At 46.7% G+C, this 14,606-nt stretch overlaps 1 protein-coding gene across 17 annotated transcripts in view; it reads left to right on the top strand.

Annotated features, from left to right (window-relative positions):
• Positions 1-14,606, top strand: part of ACTR3B (actin related protein 3B) — a 93,454-nt gene that overhangs the window by 49,593 nt on the left and 29,255 nt on the right. For 7 of the 17 annotated variants that reach the window (XM_036863156.1, XM_036863150.1, XM_036863148.1 and 4 more), the window contains 4 exons: positions 1,382-1,474; positions 11,069-11,194; positions 12,121-12,204; positions 12,724-13,620. In XM_036863156.1, coding sequence (XP_036719051.1) covers positions 1,382-1,474; positions 11,069-11,194; positions 12,121-12,204; positions 12,724-12,855 — 435 coding nt within the window. In that variant the 3' untranslated portion in view covers positions 12,856-13,620. Of the gene's footprint in view, positions 1-1,381; positions 1,475-2,657; positions 2,760-11,068; positions 11,195-12,120; positions 12,205-12,723; positions 13,621-14,606 lie in introns of those variants that run through there. The other 10 variants (XR_005021181.1, XR_005021182.1, XR_005021180.1 and 7 more) reach the window with 5 other exon arrangements.

Below are 14,606 nucleotides of genomic sequence, written 5' to 3'. Positions count from 1 at the left end.
GTGGGGTTTCCTGAGCAGCTCTCAGGCCGCCTGTCCTGAGGACGCTGGGGTACACGCTGCACCCGCTGCAGCTCTTGCAGCCCCTGTGCAGGTTGCCTGCTTGACTGATGCCCCCCTTTAGACTTGGTTCTCCGTTAGAGATAATGAGTGATTAGGGAGAAGCTTTAAGAGCAATAGAAGATAATGGAAATGAAATTAATCCATAGTAATAGGAAAACTAGTTAATCCCGGGGGCCGAATGCAGTCTGCCTTTGTATGGGAGTCGGGTAACATGTAACCTTTCCATCCTTGGTGATGGTCCATCCTAGTGGCAGTTTTTAACCCCAGACAGTTGGTCCTGCTGTGTTCCCTGCTGCAAGTTAGTTAAAGCTTCTCCCTGAGGACTAACCTTTCCATTAGTTAGATGGGCTTTAGGAATTACAGATATCATCATTTTAACTATAGTCACAAAGAATTATTATTACTTTTGCAGAAGCAGTCATCAAGAGGCAACATTTTAAGGTTTAAATAAAGTGGATTTTATTTGTATTTTGGTATATTTTTCTGCCTAATTCAGCTTACATTTGATAGGTAGGTTACAAACTACTGCCTGTTTTTAGATGTGTATGACCATTTTGTATAGGGAAATGGCACACAATGTATGCCTTACTATAATCTAATAATCACGCCTTTGATATTATTGATTTAAAATAGACATAAAACCAAAAATGTCCAGTGAACAGCTGGTGAGGAACTGGATGTTACCTTCTTCCCCTTGAGTACGTTAAAGCTTTCCTTGATTTTTAAAGTGTATTTAAAATTGTTTTAAGTTGAATTATTTATACTTTAACTTATTTAACTTATGGAATTGAATCCAAGACTGTTTACTCAGTGACATGATTGCTACCATACTGACTGTTTCATTTAAAAGCCACCCCCCTGAACCCTCCCCAGGCTTCTAGCTCAGGTTTACAGTGTGATCTTTCATTGACTGTGTTTTTTTCTTATATCATGGCTAGTTTTTTCATGACGTTAACATTCATAAGTGATATACTTACTCTATACTCGCAGCGTTTTCATTACATGTCACATACGTCATGCACACGCGTTTCACACTCTGACAGCAGGATTCACCGTGTGTCCTAACACAGAGCTGGTCTGTTTTTGCTACTCTTTGATGTTTTCCCCTTGCTGACCCCACACGCGTCATCTCCTGAGGGCACGTGTCACCATCACCCCATGCACAGTCACTTGGGTTCTTCTGACATATGAACATTTGACATAGTCATTCCAGTGGGACGGTTTTAAAGGTATAGTACATTCTGTATTTGTGAAAGTTACTTTTTTAACAAGTTATTGAGAGAAATGTGTAATGTTTCTTTTATATTTATGTGAAATTCAGTTTGCCAACCCAGACTTTATGGAGTCCATCTCGGACGTTGTTGATGAAGTCATACAGAACTGCCCCATCGATGTCCGTCGTCCGCTGTATAAGGTATAAGCTGCCTGGGTAAGGTGCTCGGGTTCATTCCACAGTTAAAGGCCCAGCATTCTTGGAATAATAGGTTCTTAACGTCAGTATGCAGATGTTCCTGTTTCACTCCTGTCTCACAGGATTTGTTAAAGCCCAGCATACTGGCGAAATATTTTTCTTGGAGTGGAGATGACTTAAATGTTTGGAAATAGGACTCAGCTCACCAGGAGTGTTTAAGTATTCTCGTGGCTTTATTCTTACGTGGCCAGCTGTATTTTAAACTGGACAATTTTAACCCTACGTATTGATGGAAAGATGAAGGGTATCCTTCCCCTCATGGTTTCCATGGATTCACTGGTCTTGCTTCATGCGTATTTAGGTTTGTGCCAAATGTGCTGTTGCCAGGAAGAGGTCAGAGCCTGAAAATGAAGCAGTCAGGTAGAAAATACTCATGTAATTTTCAGCCCTCAGCCTCTGCCCCGTCTTACCTTCTCAGCCCAGGGAGCTGAGTTTAAAGAGGAGCATACCAGGCTCGGGAGTGAGGGCTTAATAAATTTTGTTTCGTCTACACAATGGGATACTATGCAGTCTTTAAAAAGAATGAGGTGAATCAGTGTAAATTCAAATGAAAAGATGTCTGTAGTGTACATTGTTAAGTGAAAAAGCAAGTTGTAAAGTTTACACGTAGTATTATTTTATTTAAAAATATAGTTTGCATATATATATGAAAAGGTTTTGAATGAATGCTAAACTCTTAAAATATCTTTGGGGGTGGAAGATGCATAACTTTTACCTTCTACTTCTTGTGTTTTAAGATTGAAATTTTATAGTTAACAAATGTTATTTTTATTATTGGCAAACATTTTCCTATGTAGACAACTTTTTATGGGTGAAAACAAATTATAATTCTATTTTTATTGTTACATGTCCTTAATTAAACAGCTCTCTCCTCCAACAAAATGTGCAAGAAAGGTGGGAGTATTAGTAAGTTTAGTAAAATACATGCCTTGTTCTCCCTGCTTCTTAAATCTCACGTAACATCAGCTGTGTCTTGTCCATGAAAGCAAGGGACAGGTGTGCACTCTTCAGTCTTTATTTCATCCTAACGGAGAGGAAACTTCTGCCGACGGTTACAGATTGTTCACTTTCAGTACATTTACAGGAAGTAGAGATGGCCTTGTAACCTGAGCTCCTTGTTTAATAGATGATGGCCCTGAGCCCCAGAGAGGGGAAAAGGAGGCAAAACTAGAGGGACCTGGGTCAAATGGAGCAAACTGGTCTTGGACTTCTAAAAAAAATTATTGAGGTATAGTTGATGTACAATATTATGTAAGTTTTAGGTGTACAACATAGTGATTTGCAATTTTTAAAGGCTATATTCCATTCCTAGTTGTTGTAAAATATTGGCTATATTCCCTGTTTTGGTACAGTATATCCTTGTAGCCTGTTTATTTTATACATAGTAGTTTGTACCTCTTAATCCCCTACTCCTGTCTTGCCCCTACCCCCTTCCCGCTCTCCACTGGTAACCATTAGTTTGTTCTGTATATCTGTGAGTCTGCTTTTTTTTTGTTATGTTCACTAGTTTGTTTTCTTTTTTAGATTCCCCATATAAGAGAGCTCATATAGTATTTGTCTTTCTCTGTCTGATTTGTTTCACTTAGCATAATACCCTCCAAGTCCATCCATGTTGCTGCAATTGGCAACATTTCATTCTCATTTATGGCTGAGTAATATTCCCTTGTGTGTGTGTGTGTGTGTGTGTGTATATATGTGTGTATGTATATATATATATATATATATATATATATATATATACCACATCTTCTTTATCCATTCATCTGTTGATGGACGCTTAGGTTGCTTCCATATCTTGGCAATTGTAAGTAATGCTGCTATGAACATAGGGGTGCATATATCTTTTTGAGTTAAGTGTTTTCATTTTCTTTGGATAAATACCCAGAAGTGGAATTGCTAGATCATAAGGTAGTTCTATTTTTAGCTTTTCGAGAAACCTTCATACTGTTCTCCATAGTGGCTGCACCAATTTACATTCCCACCAACAGTGCACAAGGGTTCCCTTTTCTCCACACCCTCTCCAACATTTGTTTTTGTGGTATTTTTGGTGATAGCCATTCTGACAGGTGTGAGGTGACAGCTCATTGTGGTTTTAATTTGCATTTCTCTGATGATTAACGGTGTTGAGCAACTCTTCACTGTTGAGCAACTCTTCACGTGCCTTTTGGCCATCTGTATGTCTTCTTTGGAAAAACGTCTGTTCAGATCCTCTGCCCATTTTTTGATTGGGTCGTTTGTTTCTTCTCATGTTGAGTTGTATGAGCTGTTTATATATTTTGGATATTAACCCCTTATCAGTCGTATCATTTGCAAATATTTTCTCCCATTCAGTAGGTTGTCTTTTCGTTTTATTGATGGTTTCCTTTGCTGTGCAAACGTTTTAAGTTTAATTAGGTCCCATTTGTTTATTTTTGCTTTTATTTTCTTTGCTTTAGGAGACAGATCCAAAAAATATTGCTATGCTTTATGTCAAAGAGTGCTCTGCCTATGTTTTCTTCTAGGAGTTTTATGGCCTCTGGTCTTACATTTAGGTCTTTAATCCATTCTGAGTTGATTTTTGTACGTGGGGTTGGAGAGTGTTCTGATTTCATTCTTGTGTATGTAGCTGTTCAGCAGCCAGCTGAGTTTGGAGAGGGCTTAAGCGCCGGGTAGGATCGCTTAGCGAAGTGGCAGGGTTGGATTTTGAGTCCACTTGCCACACCTTTGAAAGCTCGTGCTTTTTCCACCACATCACACTGAAGATTATGTAAAATGTGGAAGGAAGACGATTCTGCAAAGAGAGAAGCCCTGTCCCGACCGCTTCACCCCCAGGAAAAGTCATTTCTTCCCTGAGGCGTTCGAGGGCTTTCTGCTTGGCCCTGGTCGCTGGGCCCTGCCCCGCCAGCCGTGTGAGTGCTTCTGTGCGGGACCTTGGCCGAGTTACGGCAGCCTTGCGAGTGGTGTAGGATCTCAGTAGGCTTGGTGGGGGGCTGACGGGGTGGGCCGTGTGTTTCTCCTTTGTCGGGCTCTGTACCCCGGTGTGCCCGCAGCACACGTTCACTTGTGTGTTCACGGACTGTCCCCTGCGGGGCGGCTGGCAGGCACCTGGCTCCCGCCCGTGGCCCGTCGCTGCCACGTGGCCCGGCTGCACTGCCAGCCCTGGGCGTGGGGAGGGTGAGGACTGTCTGCTGGCACCTCTGCCACGGCCACCACGAAAGGGACTTGTTTCCAAAACAAAGGGCTTGATGAGTGAATGCAAGTGTAATATTGAAGCCTAAAAATGCCCTTTCCTGCGTGTTTGCCTGCCAGGTAATGGCTGTCGTCGTGCTTTTCCCCTGGTGGTTTTAGACCAAGGGTTGGCCAGCTCTTTCTGCAAAGGGCCAGATGGTAAGTATTTTCAGCTTTGTGGGCCGTTCGGTCTGTGTTGCTGCCAGAGAACACGCGAGTGGCCAGGAGGGGTTGTGTTCCCAAGAACTTTGTGTATGAAAACAGGCGTTGGGGACGTAGGCGGGAAGTGCGATTCTCACACTTTCCGGCTCAGGCCTCACACACTCATTCACTGACTGCAGCCAGGGCTGCTGTTGGGAAAGGCTCCTCTCACCCCAGGGCCCTGTGGCCCCCGCCGGCCACTGCTCTGCCCCCTCGTCTCCAGAGGCTGTCACCCCGTGTTCTGGGCTCCCGGGGCAGCACCCCGGGCGGGCGGCCTTGTTCTTCGGATTCACTCTGTACTTTTGGTCCCGCTTTCCTCCCCCTCCTCCGCCTCCTCCTCCAGAGTTTAGCCGCGAGCTTGCCGTGGAAAGAACCTTCCACTGCGACATCTGTGTTCATGAAATGCACAGATGTACAGTTTGTGGGATTTTGAAAGGAATTAGAGACACACTACATACAAGTGCTTCTGCAGAACACGTGGGCGTCTTGCTCTGGAGAGTTGTGTTCACGTGTCTTTAGGTAGCATGTCTTTCCAGTCTTACCGTTACTTTGTCATTCCCTCCTCTGTTACCGATGTTTCTTCCTACCTGCTGGGCCCCCTCTTGTCAGTGTCTCAGACACCTGCCATGGGACTTAAAAAAGTACTCAGTAACCACTAAAGAAGTAGGAAGCAGGCTCGTGCCCAAAGAAACTCATGATTGCCGAGGGGAAGCAGCCTGTCTGCTGAGCCCTGCTGGATTCCGTGCCTGGGCAAGGTGCCCCTCCAGGAGGCTGGTTTCCTGACTTCTGCCTCCGTGCACTTTCCCCGCAGTGCCCACAGGCTCAGACGGGCGGCTGAGGGGGCCGAACCAGCCAGAGGGGAGCCCACAGGCCCCGCAGGAAGGGTTCTGAGGCTGCTGCTTGGTGCCCTGAGGTCTGCTGCTCAGCGTCAGAGGAAGGTGTCTCCCCTTTGCCTCACCTGCTCCCAGAGGCGCCGTCTGGACCAGTCGGGCCTGGACCTCTTATGTTTCCCAGGCTCAGTCTCGGGAACTGTAGGTGGAGTTTCTTATGGTGAAGCGAGCAGGAGGAAACACCCGAGACCTTCTTGGTCCTTGAGTTAACACCTTCCTCAGGCTAGTACACAAGAAAAAGAAGTCAGTGGAGAATAAAATGTGGCTTTGAAAATTTAGAATCTTCAAAAACTTAAAACGGGTTTTTGTGGACAAAAGGAGTTATAATCTAATTTTTATTTCAGTCTGGCCTGTAGATCAGAAGGGTATTCCCATGCCCTCTTTTTCTGTTCAGTCTCTCAGTATGATGGAGGTCGGGTCTGGAGGGGACTCGTGTGTGAGAGCCAAGTCTTGGAGGCCTGTGACTTCCCCACGAAGCCAAGTCATTGCCAGCAGCAGTTGCTGCTTGAAACGAGACGTGTTCGGCCCTGGCTGTCCGTGGGCGTCACCCCAGGAGCATTAAAATATACTGATGTCTGGGTCCCACCCCCAGAGATTCTGATGTAATTGTTCTGGGCATCCGGATTTTAAAAGCTTCCCAGATGATTTTAATGTGCAGTTAAATTGAGAACCACTGTTAGCAACTAGTTCACTCTGGGGTTAGTCAGCGTTTAGTAGCTTTCATGCTTTACTCGAGGGCAAAGCCAATTTTGAGTTGCTTTGTAATGCAGCTGGGTCTCTACTAAATACGACACTATTGTTGTTAACTTAGAGGATTTAAGTATGTATAAGAGATGGATCTTGTCTTCAAGAGCTTATAAAAAAGCTAAAAATAATACCGAAATAATTCTCACGGGAACCACCACCACAAGCTAAATGTTGTTAATTGAGGTGTCATGGAAATTTAATGAGAGGGGCTCAAGGAAGCCTTGGAGAAGGTGGCATGGAGCTGGTCTGAGGGCTCGGCCTGCAGAGATGAGGTGGGGATGCAAGCCAGGGGGAGGGCACTTGGCATAGGTGGGAGTGCGGGCGCAGGGCAGAGGCTGCAGAACTCTGCTCCGGGCGGAGCCCAGAGTGGTACTGAAGGTGGTGGGGAGCAAGTCCAGGGGGGAGGGCGGGGCTGGCAATTAAATATCTTTAGACCTGCTTTGGCAGCGGGCTGGGAGTTGTTAAAAATTCTCATTCATTGTGTTTGTCAAGCAGACGAGACTGCATCTTGATACGGTTCAAGGAATGATTTTTCTGGAACAGATTGCTTGAATTGGGTTATATATAAGTATGTTAATACCTTTTAAATCAGAGAAGCTATTGCAAAGTGAGTTATATGTGTATTTTTATTCTAAATGGTGAACGAGTTGAAATATCTTTAATACTTGAGAGAGCGAAATACACATTTTAAGACGTTATTGGTTTGTTCACCCCTTTTCGCAGTAGGCCTTCTATTAGGTGAGATCCCAAGTGCAGCCTGACGTGTGAGCGGATGAGCGGGCGGGGTGGTGGACGGAGCAGGCTCAGGGCTTGCTGGTCCAGCCCCAGCGCCACGCTCACCCCCATAGCTGATGCTTCCTGCCCACGTGTCCAGAAATGGCAGGATCCATGCGTCGCTGGGGAGGGAAGAGTGATGTCACAGCTGAGCACTGACCTGCCAGGTGGAGAGGAACTTTCAGAGGCTTACCGTTATGAGAGAGTGAGGAGGGGCCGATGGTGACTGTTTTGACACCGTTTTGACAATGTTGAGCAAATGTGCAGTGAGCCTCCAAGGAGGGCCCGGCCTCACGTGGGCACCGGGACAGACCCTGACGGGAGTGTGTCGGGCTTGAGGCCAACTCCTTTTGCTCGGGCAGCGCCTCATTCTTGCTCCCGGGGCCTCTAGCTCCTTGGAAGAGGCCCCATCCGCGTTAGGGAGGGCGCTCTTTTCTTAACGTTGACCACATCTGCAAAGTACCTTCACAGCGACACCGAGGTTGCCGTGTGGGTCAGTCATTGGGTGCTGGCGCCAGACCAAGCTGACACACAAAGTTAACCATCCAAGAAGCCAGGAAGGAGCAGTCGAAGAAAGAAGAGAAAGAACACTCTGGGAGTCAAGGGGAGACAGCTGTCATCAGCCGTGTCAGGTGACGCCGAGAGGTCACCCAGGACGGGGGTCGAGGTGGCCCCTGGGTTCTCGGTGAGGATGCGGGCAGAGGCCAGGTTCCAGCAGCTGAGGGGAGAAGACGAGTCACGGGCGGAGGAGACATGCAGGTCATTCTCGGAAGACATCTGTCGTCGGTTGTTACGTCTCCTACGGTCAGGCAGCCGCTTCGAGCCGGCTTAGAGTTGGATTTTCTCTAGGACAGGACAGGGCATCGTACGGCCCACCTTTGAGAAGTAGGTTTGTTCAGACTTTGCTGGGATAGCAGTCTTTGGGTTCCATCTGAGAGTAAAAAAGCTCTTGTGCCGGGACTTCCCTGGCGGTCCAGTGCTTAAGAATCCGTCTTGCGATGCAGGGGACGCCGGTTCGATCCCTGGTTGGGGACTAAGATCCTGCATGCCACGGGGCAACTAAGCCCTCGCGCCACAACTAGAGAGCCCGCGTGCCACAACTAAGACCTAACGTGGCCAAAAATAAAAATAAATATTTTTTTAAAAGTTTTGAGAACTGCTGTAACAGAATAAGTTGCATGCTTCCCTAAAAAGCTGTGAATTTTTTTATTTTAAAGAAAGCTCTTGTCCCTAAAGAGGGACAAGCCTTTCAAAATTTCCACGTAGGGGAAATAGACCCTGCCGGGAGAGTTGTCATCTTAACCTGTAGCGAGCGGTGGGGGTGGAGACTTCGCTGTGAGCATCTTACTTTGTGCCTCTGGTTAACGGAGGAATAGCACGGTGGGTAGGGGCACGGCGTGTCTGTCAGACGGGATTAAGAGTAAGAATAGAGTCTCCAGCACAAAATATACTTAGCGTTACAGGAATGGGAGTTTTTGTTATTTTTAATACTATATAAGGTACTGAACGAGCTTATTATTAACATAGACTTTGTCTTTCTGGCTTAAACATCAGGTGGCTGACAGGCTGTGTGTAGTGTTCACGATGATGTGTGCTGGGATGTTCTTCACTAGCATGAAGACAGGGCCTTTGCTTTTGTAGAGGTAGTTCACGACTGAGGCTTTTATTTGACATCACGGGATAAACAGTTGTGCAGCAGAGTGAGCTGCAGTCTGTAGAAGAACCCTGTCCGCACGGTGGTCTGGGTAAGCAGATAGCACAGCCGCACTGAGTGAGGAGGTGCTGTGCAGATTGGGCTCCGCGGCCTTTCAGCAGGTCGGCGGACAGCACCGTAAAACACGATCTTAGTGCAGGAAACGTGGACTCTACAGGTGAGCGAGGATTATCGTTTCTGGCTTAAAATGCATTTAGAAAATTTGAGAAGTGCCAAAGTCTTTAAGAAAGAAAACAGTAACCACTGATTTTATAAAAACGACTGAACTTTTCCCAGAGTGGTTGTATCATTTATACTTCCACCAGCGATGTGCAAGAGTTTCATTTGTTTGTATTTTAACCTAAACTTGGTGTGTAATGGATTTAGTTTGTATGATCCTGATTACAAATGCTGTTGCCTATCTCTTCACGTACTTATCAGTCTTTTGTGTATCTTCTTTTGTGAAATGTCTGTTTGAATCTTTTGCCCATTTTTTAATTGGCTTGTTTATATTATTATTGAGTTGTAGAAGTTCTTTTTATATTCTGGATATAAGTCCTTTGTTAGATGTATGTATTGCAAATACTTTTTCCTAGTCTGTGGTTTGTCTTTTCATTTTCTTAGTGGTATCTTTTGAAGAATAGAAGTTTTCATTTTATAAAGTTGAATTTATCAGTTTTTATTTTTTATGGTTCACGCTTTTTATGTCCGATCAAAGACATCTTTGCCTACATCATAGTCATGAAGACTTTAAGAAAATATTTTCTCCTAGAAGCTCTGTAAGTTTTAGCCCTTGCATTTTAAATCTGTGATCCATATTGAGTTAAATTGTGTGTGTGAAGTAAGGTAAGTAAGCAAATGTTCATTTCTCCTCTGTGGATATTAATTATTCAGCATCGTTTGTTGCAAAGACTATTCTTTTCCTGTTGAAGTATCTTGGCTGCTTTGTCTAAAATCATCTGACCACGTATACATAGCGTATACACAGCACCGTTTTTATTGTGTGAATGAATGATAAAATGAATCTTATATGTTACGCCTTTGAAAGCAACTCAAGATCTTGCAATGTTTCTGATCTTAACGAACATTTGTTTTCATACCCTGGTGAGTTAATTTTTAAATTAAAAAATTCATTACAGAGATATGAGAAGTAATTGCAGTAACTGACCCGAGACTGTATCCTGGACGGGAGAGAAAAATGCTAGAAAGAGTGCCAATAGTGCAAGTGACAGAATTGGAAGAGCAGTGATGGATTTAGATAAAGTTTTTTTATCGATATAATTTATGAAGTCGAGAATTGAACTGTGAGGCTTATTCTAAGATATGATGCCCAGAATATCAAGAATGCTTTTAAATTGTGATTCTCAGTAGCAAACAGATACGCAGTTTATGTGAACGTGCTAGCAGGTGAAGAGACCTGTCTCTTCAAGAAGGTGGGGATCAGAATGCCCTTGTTTTACTCTATTAAGGTTGCCATCTGACCTGTCCGGGACTTGGTCCTGGTTCTCTCAGCTCCTGGCCAGGTCGAGGAGGAGTGTTGGTGAGCAGGGGTGACCCCTGAGAGCAGCGTGGGTTGGTGGCCCCTTGACTCTGATAGGAGCCGAACCGTCTCCTGTTGTTTCTGAGCGATTTCTCCACAGGTGACCGGGTGCAGCAGTGATTATTCGTGATGTTGACTCTGGGGCAGGATGTTGTCTCAAAGATCTAGATTTGCAGTTTGTCAAGAGAAAACGGGGAGGGGTTTTGGTAGAAGATGGCCCTTTGAGAAATGGAACGGGCAGCCTGTTTTCACTTGGTTATAATTGAGGAAAAGCACCGAGAGAAAGAATTTGTGACACAGGAAAAAAAATACAGTTTATACTTTCTTGATAGCATTAGCTCTGCTTCGGTGATTATCTTTTCACATGGATTGAAGTGTGTTACTCAAACAAGCGATTGGGCGCGTGGGGTGTGTCGTGGGCAGGTCGCTAGGCCAGCGTGGGCGGGTGATTTCATGCAAGGAAACCTCTGCTTTGTGTCTTTTAGAATGTCGTTCTTTCAGGGGGCTCTACGATGTTCAGGGACTTTGGACGTCGCCTGCAGAGAGACTTAAAAAGGGTGGTGGACGCCAGACTGAGACTCAGCGAGGAGCTCAGCGGTGGCAGAATAAAGGTGAGGCCCCTCCCCAGCACAGGCCGGCGGGCGCGCCCGTCTGGGCAGCGAGGGAGAAGCGCAAGTTGCAGCCACTCTCAGCCACCGTGTGAAGTGACATTCAGAGGTTTGTCACCTGGACTCGCCCCAGGTGTGCGGTCAGGGCGGATACGGACCTCCCGAGGCAGCTGCGCGGCTTTACACTGCCCGCCGACCCACGCACGCCAGCAGCTGCCTTTGCGTGTAAGAGGTCAGGTGTGTAGTGTAATGACCAGCATCCCAAGGAGATGGGTCAGTTCACGGTGAGGAACTGTAACGTCCTTCGGGAACATTCTCATTAAGCTCAGATGACTAACGCGAGCGGGGCGTTAACGCTGTGTTCCTCCAAGATGATAATTCTTAACTAGCTGGTGAGTTTACTCGGTTTACCCAGGCAAGCTTGGGCTTTGGTGTGGGGTGAATGGGAGCTAACCTGTGTGTCCTCACCGAGTGGGATCACCCTGCTGGCAAAGTGTAATTCTTACAGTATTTTGGGGACACTTAGTGTTATTTGGAATTCTCTCTAAATGCTAAAACATCTAATTTGTTTAGTTAAAAATCAGTTGGGTTATTTGCTTGGATATTTTACTTTTTAAAATGCCTTTAGATAGAGGTAACCTGCCCTTGACTTGTGTGCTTTGTTCTCTGCACCACCTGGGGCCGGGCGGGGGCCGGGGGGAGGGGGCCGGGGCCGGGTGCCAGGCGGGTTTGGCAGCAGGAGCGGCTGAGAACCTTCCTTTCGGGGCGGAGTGCGGCTGCTCTGGCTCGCCTCTGCTCGGAGGCGCTTGAACCTGCCGGCAGGGCCTGCGGGACGGGAGGAGGCTCTCAGAGTGCAGCCGCGTAGGTGGAAGGCGTCAGGGTGTGGGCGTCTGCACCGGTGAGTCAGCACGCATCACTTCCCCTTCCAGCCCAAGCCCGTGGAGGTCCAGGTGATAACGCATCATATGCAGCGCTACGCGGTGTGGTTCGGAGGCTCCATGCTGGCCTCAACTGTAAGTCCTTTTCTAGACTGTGCTGTCTTCTCACCTCTGTGTTCTCTGCTGAGTTTGAATAAATGCTGTCTTTTGGAGGTTAAATTATGCGTGTTCTAATTGTGTGTGGCTCTAAACAGCCGCACGTTTAATTCTGAGATAGAAGAAATAACTTTAATGACCATTTAAACTGCACAGCTAATTCGTAAGCATCCTTGCCAATTAGGGGTACAGATAATATGGATAAGAGAATCCAAAAATTACCTAAAACATCTTGCGTTAATCACTCGTTCCAGTGACTTTTCCGAGCAATTACTACTTTCTTGCCTCAAATTTGGGACCAGCTAACGAACTGCTGATGTAGGGCAAGCACATAGTTGTTCCTAAATAGAAGCTGAATCAGTTTTGAAAAAATGAAATAAGGTCCCAGTTTGAAGAGGTCAGAATCCGTGACAGAGGTCACGGGGGGAGGATGGAGGTTCGGGGCGAGGAGAGTTTCTCACTTGCTGGGCCGTGTACTTAGCTTTGTTTCTCTGCTGGAGTGTTCATGCTCCGTCTGCTGGTTGCCTCGTGCAGCCCGAGTTCTTCCAGGTCTGTCACACCAAGAAGGACTACGAGGAGTACGGCCCCACCATCTGCCGCCACAACCCCGTCTTCGGAGTCATGTCGTAGTGGCGGCTTTGACACCACCCTTCCAGTGGTGTCGCGGCGGTGCGCAAGTGTCCTTCAGACCCGGAGGAGACCGGCTCCTGTACATAGTGCGCGTGCCGTGGTGCCGGGGAGCCCCGCAAAGCCATCTCTGCGCCCGGCCTCCCCCCGCCGCCTCCCCCCCCCACCCCCACCCCCGCTCTCCTCTCCACCCGAGCTTCGCATCCACAGACCCAATTCCGGAGGAATTCAGCTGCGACTCTCAGATTTGTTACGGAAAACCCTAGAACACGGCGCAAAATAGCTCCCCACCCAGGGCAGAGTATGGGGCTCTCAACCCTTTTCCTCCCAGACTATTTTTGTAAATAAAACGTTATAAACTTGAAATACAAATTGATGTTTACATTTCCTGTCATTTTGTATTTTACGGTATTTGGTACAACTGGCTGATCCCGAGCACGAGTAGATGTCGGTGTCATGGAGTGTTGTCATAACACGTTTTTAATTGTGAGGCATGTTCTGATGTGTTTGTAGGCAGACAAAATAAAGCAGAGCAAACTTTTTTGGCCACATGTTTGCTAGAAAATGGTTACACTTTATTGGAGCGATGTGAAGTTTAAACACTAAGCTGTGTTGTATGAGAATTATTACAGACAACGTATCTTTTCATTTTCTTGTTTGAACTTTCTGGAACTGTTTTATAGAAGATGCCGGTTTGCTGCTGGTGAGTGTTGGATGAAATACTACCTTGCACCATTGTAATAAAAGCAGTTAGACTCTTTATAAAGATCTCTTGTGCTGTAGTGGTGTTTTGGTTTTCCCCTTTGTGCCTGAACTTCTTTCAAAGAATACTGAAATTTGTTTCACGTCTGTGGAGGCTTTGATGATTAACACCAAGTTTTGGGGAGGAGGTTTCCTAAAGTGATGTGGATTGCCTGTCTTGCAGTGACCACTTGGCCGTCAGAAGTGGGGTGGATGGGCCTGTGAGCGTGGGGGACCGGGTGGAGGGACGCGCCTCGTGGTTCCCACTGCCCCTTCCTGGGAATTCAGAATTCATGGCTTTAAGCTTTGAGTAGCTACTCTGACATCTGCTGAGTGGATTGTTGGCTTGAAAGGTGATTTGCTAAATTAGGGGATTTGGTTTTACCCCATTCTTCCTATAATACTTAGGTTACTTTTTAAACTGTTATTGTATTTCTTCTAGGTCATGAAGTATGTTTTATTCTCTGAAAATTTGCCTTTGTAAAGAAACATTTGGTTTTACTCTTTAAGGTTAAGAAGTTTGGGCTAGTAAAGGAATCCTTCCGCCCAGTGTGGTAAAATTGGTTTTCCCGGGCCGTAGGCGGTCCCTGCCACTTGGTCCTGTTGGTCAGTGACCCCAGGCCCTCCAGCTCCTCGGTGGAGAGTCTCAGGCCACTTGGTTCTTCCTTTGTCCAAACTCTGCTTTGGAGCCCCGCTGGGGTCTGCTCTGCTCAGGACCCCGGGGCTGGGTTGCTTTCTCCTGGTCTTCCAGCCGCTGTGTCACAACTCTCCAGCTCTCGTGCAGGCGCCCCGTGCACCCTACATGTTGGCAGGAGTCACCTCCCCGAACACCGCTTCCGCCGCCTTCCTCTTCTGTTCAGGAACCGTGGGACCTTCGGGGCCCCTCCTGTCTCCCGCCTCGGTGGGTATCTTCCCACTGGGGCCCTTTGCCTCCCCAGCCTCACTGTCTCTGCGCTTCTCACAGAGAACGCACCGTTTCTGCCTCTGCTTGGTCCCCCCCTTGCTTTGATTGG

This window comes from Balaenoptera musculus, chromosome 9 (assembly GCF_009873245.2).
Source record: "Balaenoptera musculus isolate JJ_BM4_2016_0621 chromosome 9, mBalMus1.pri.v3, whole genome shotgun sequence".
NCBI classification, from domain to species: Eukaryota; Metazoa; Chordata; class Mammalia; order Artiodactyla; family Balaenopteridae; genus Balaenoptera; species Balaenoptera musculus.
This window is presented reverse-complemented; position numbering and strand designations above follow the sequence as displayed.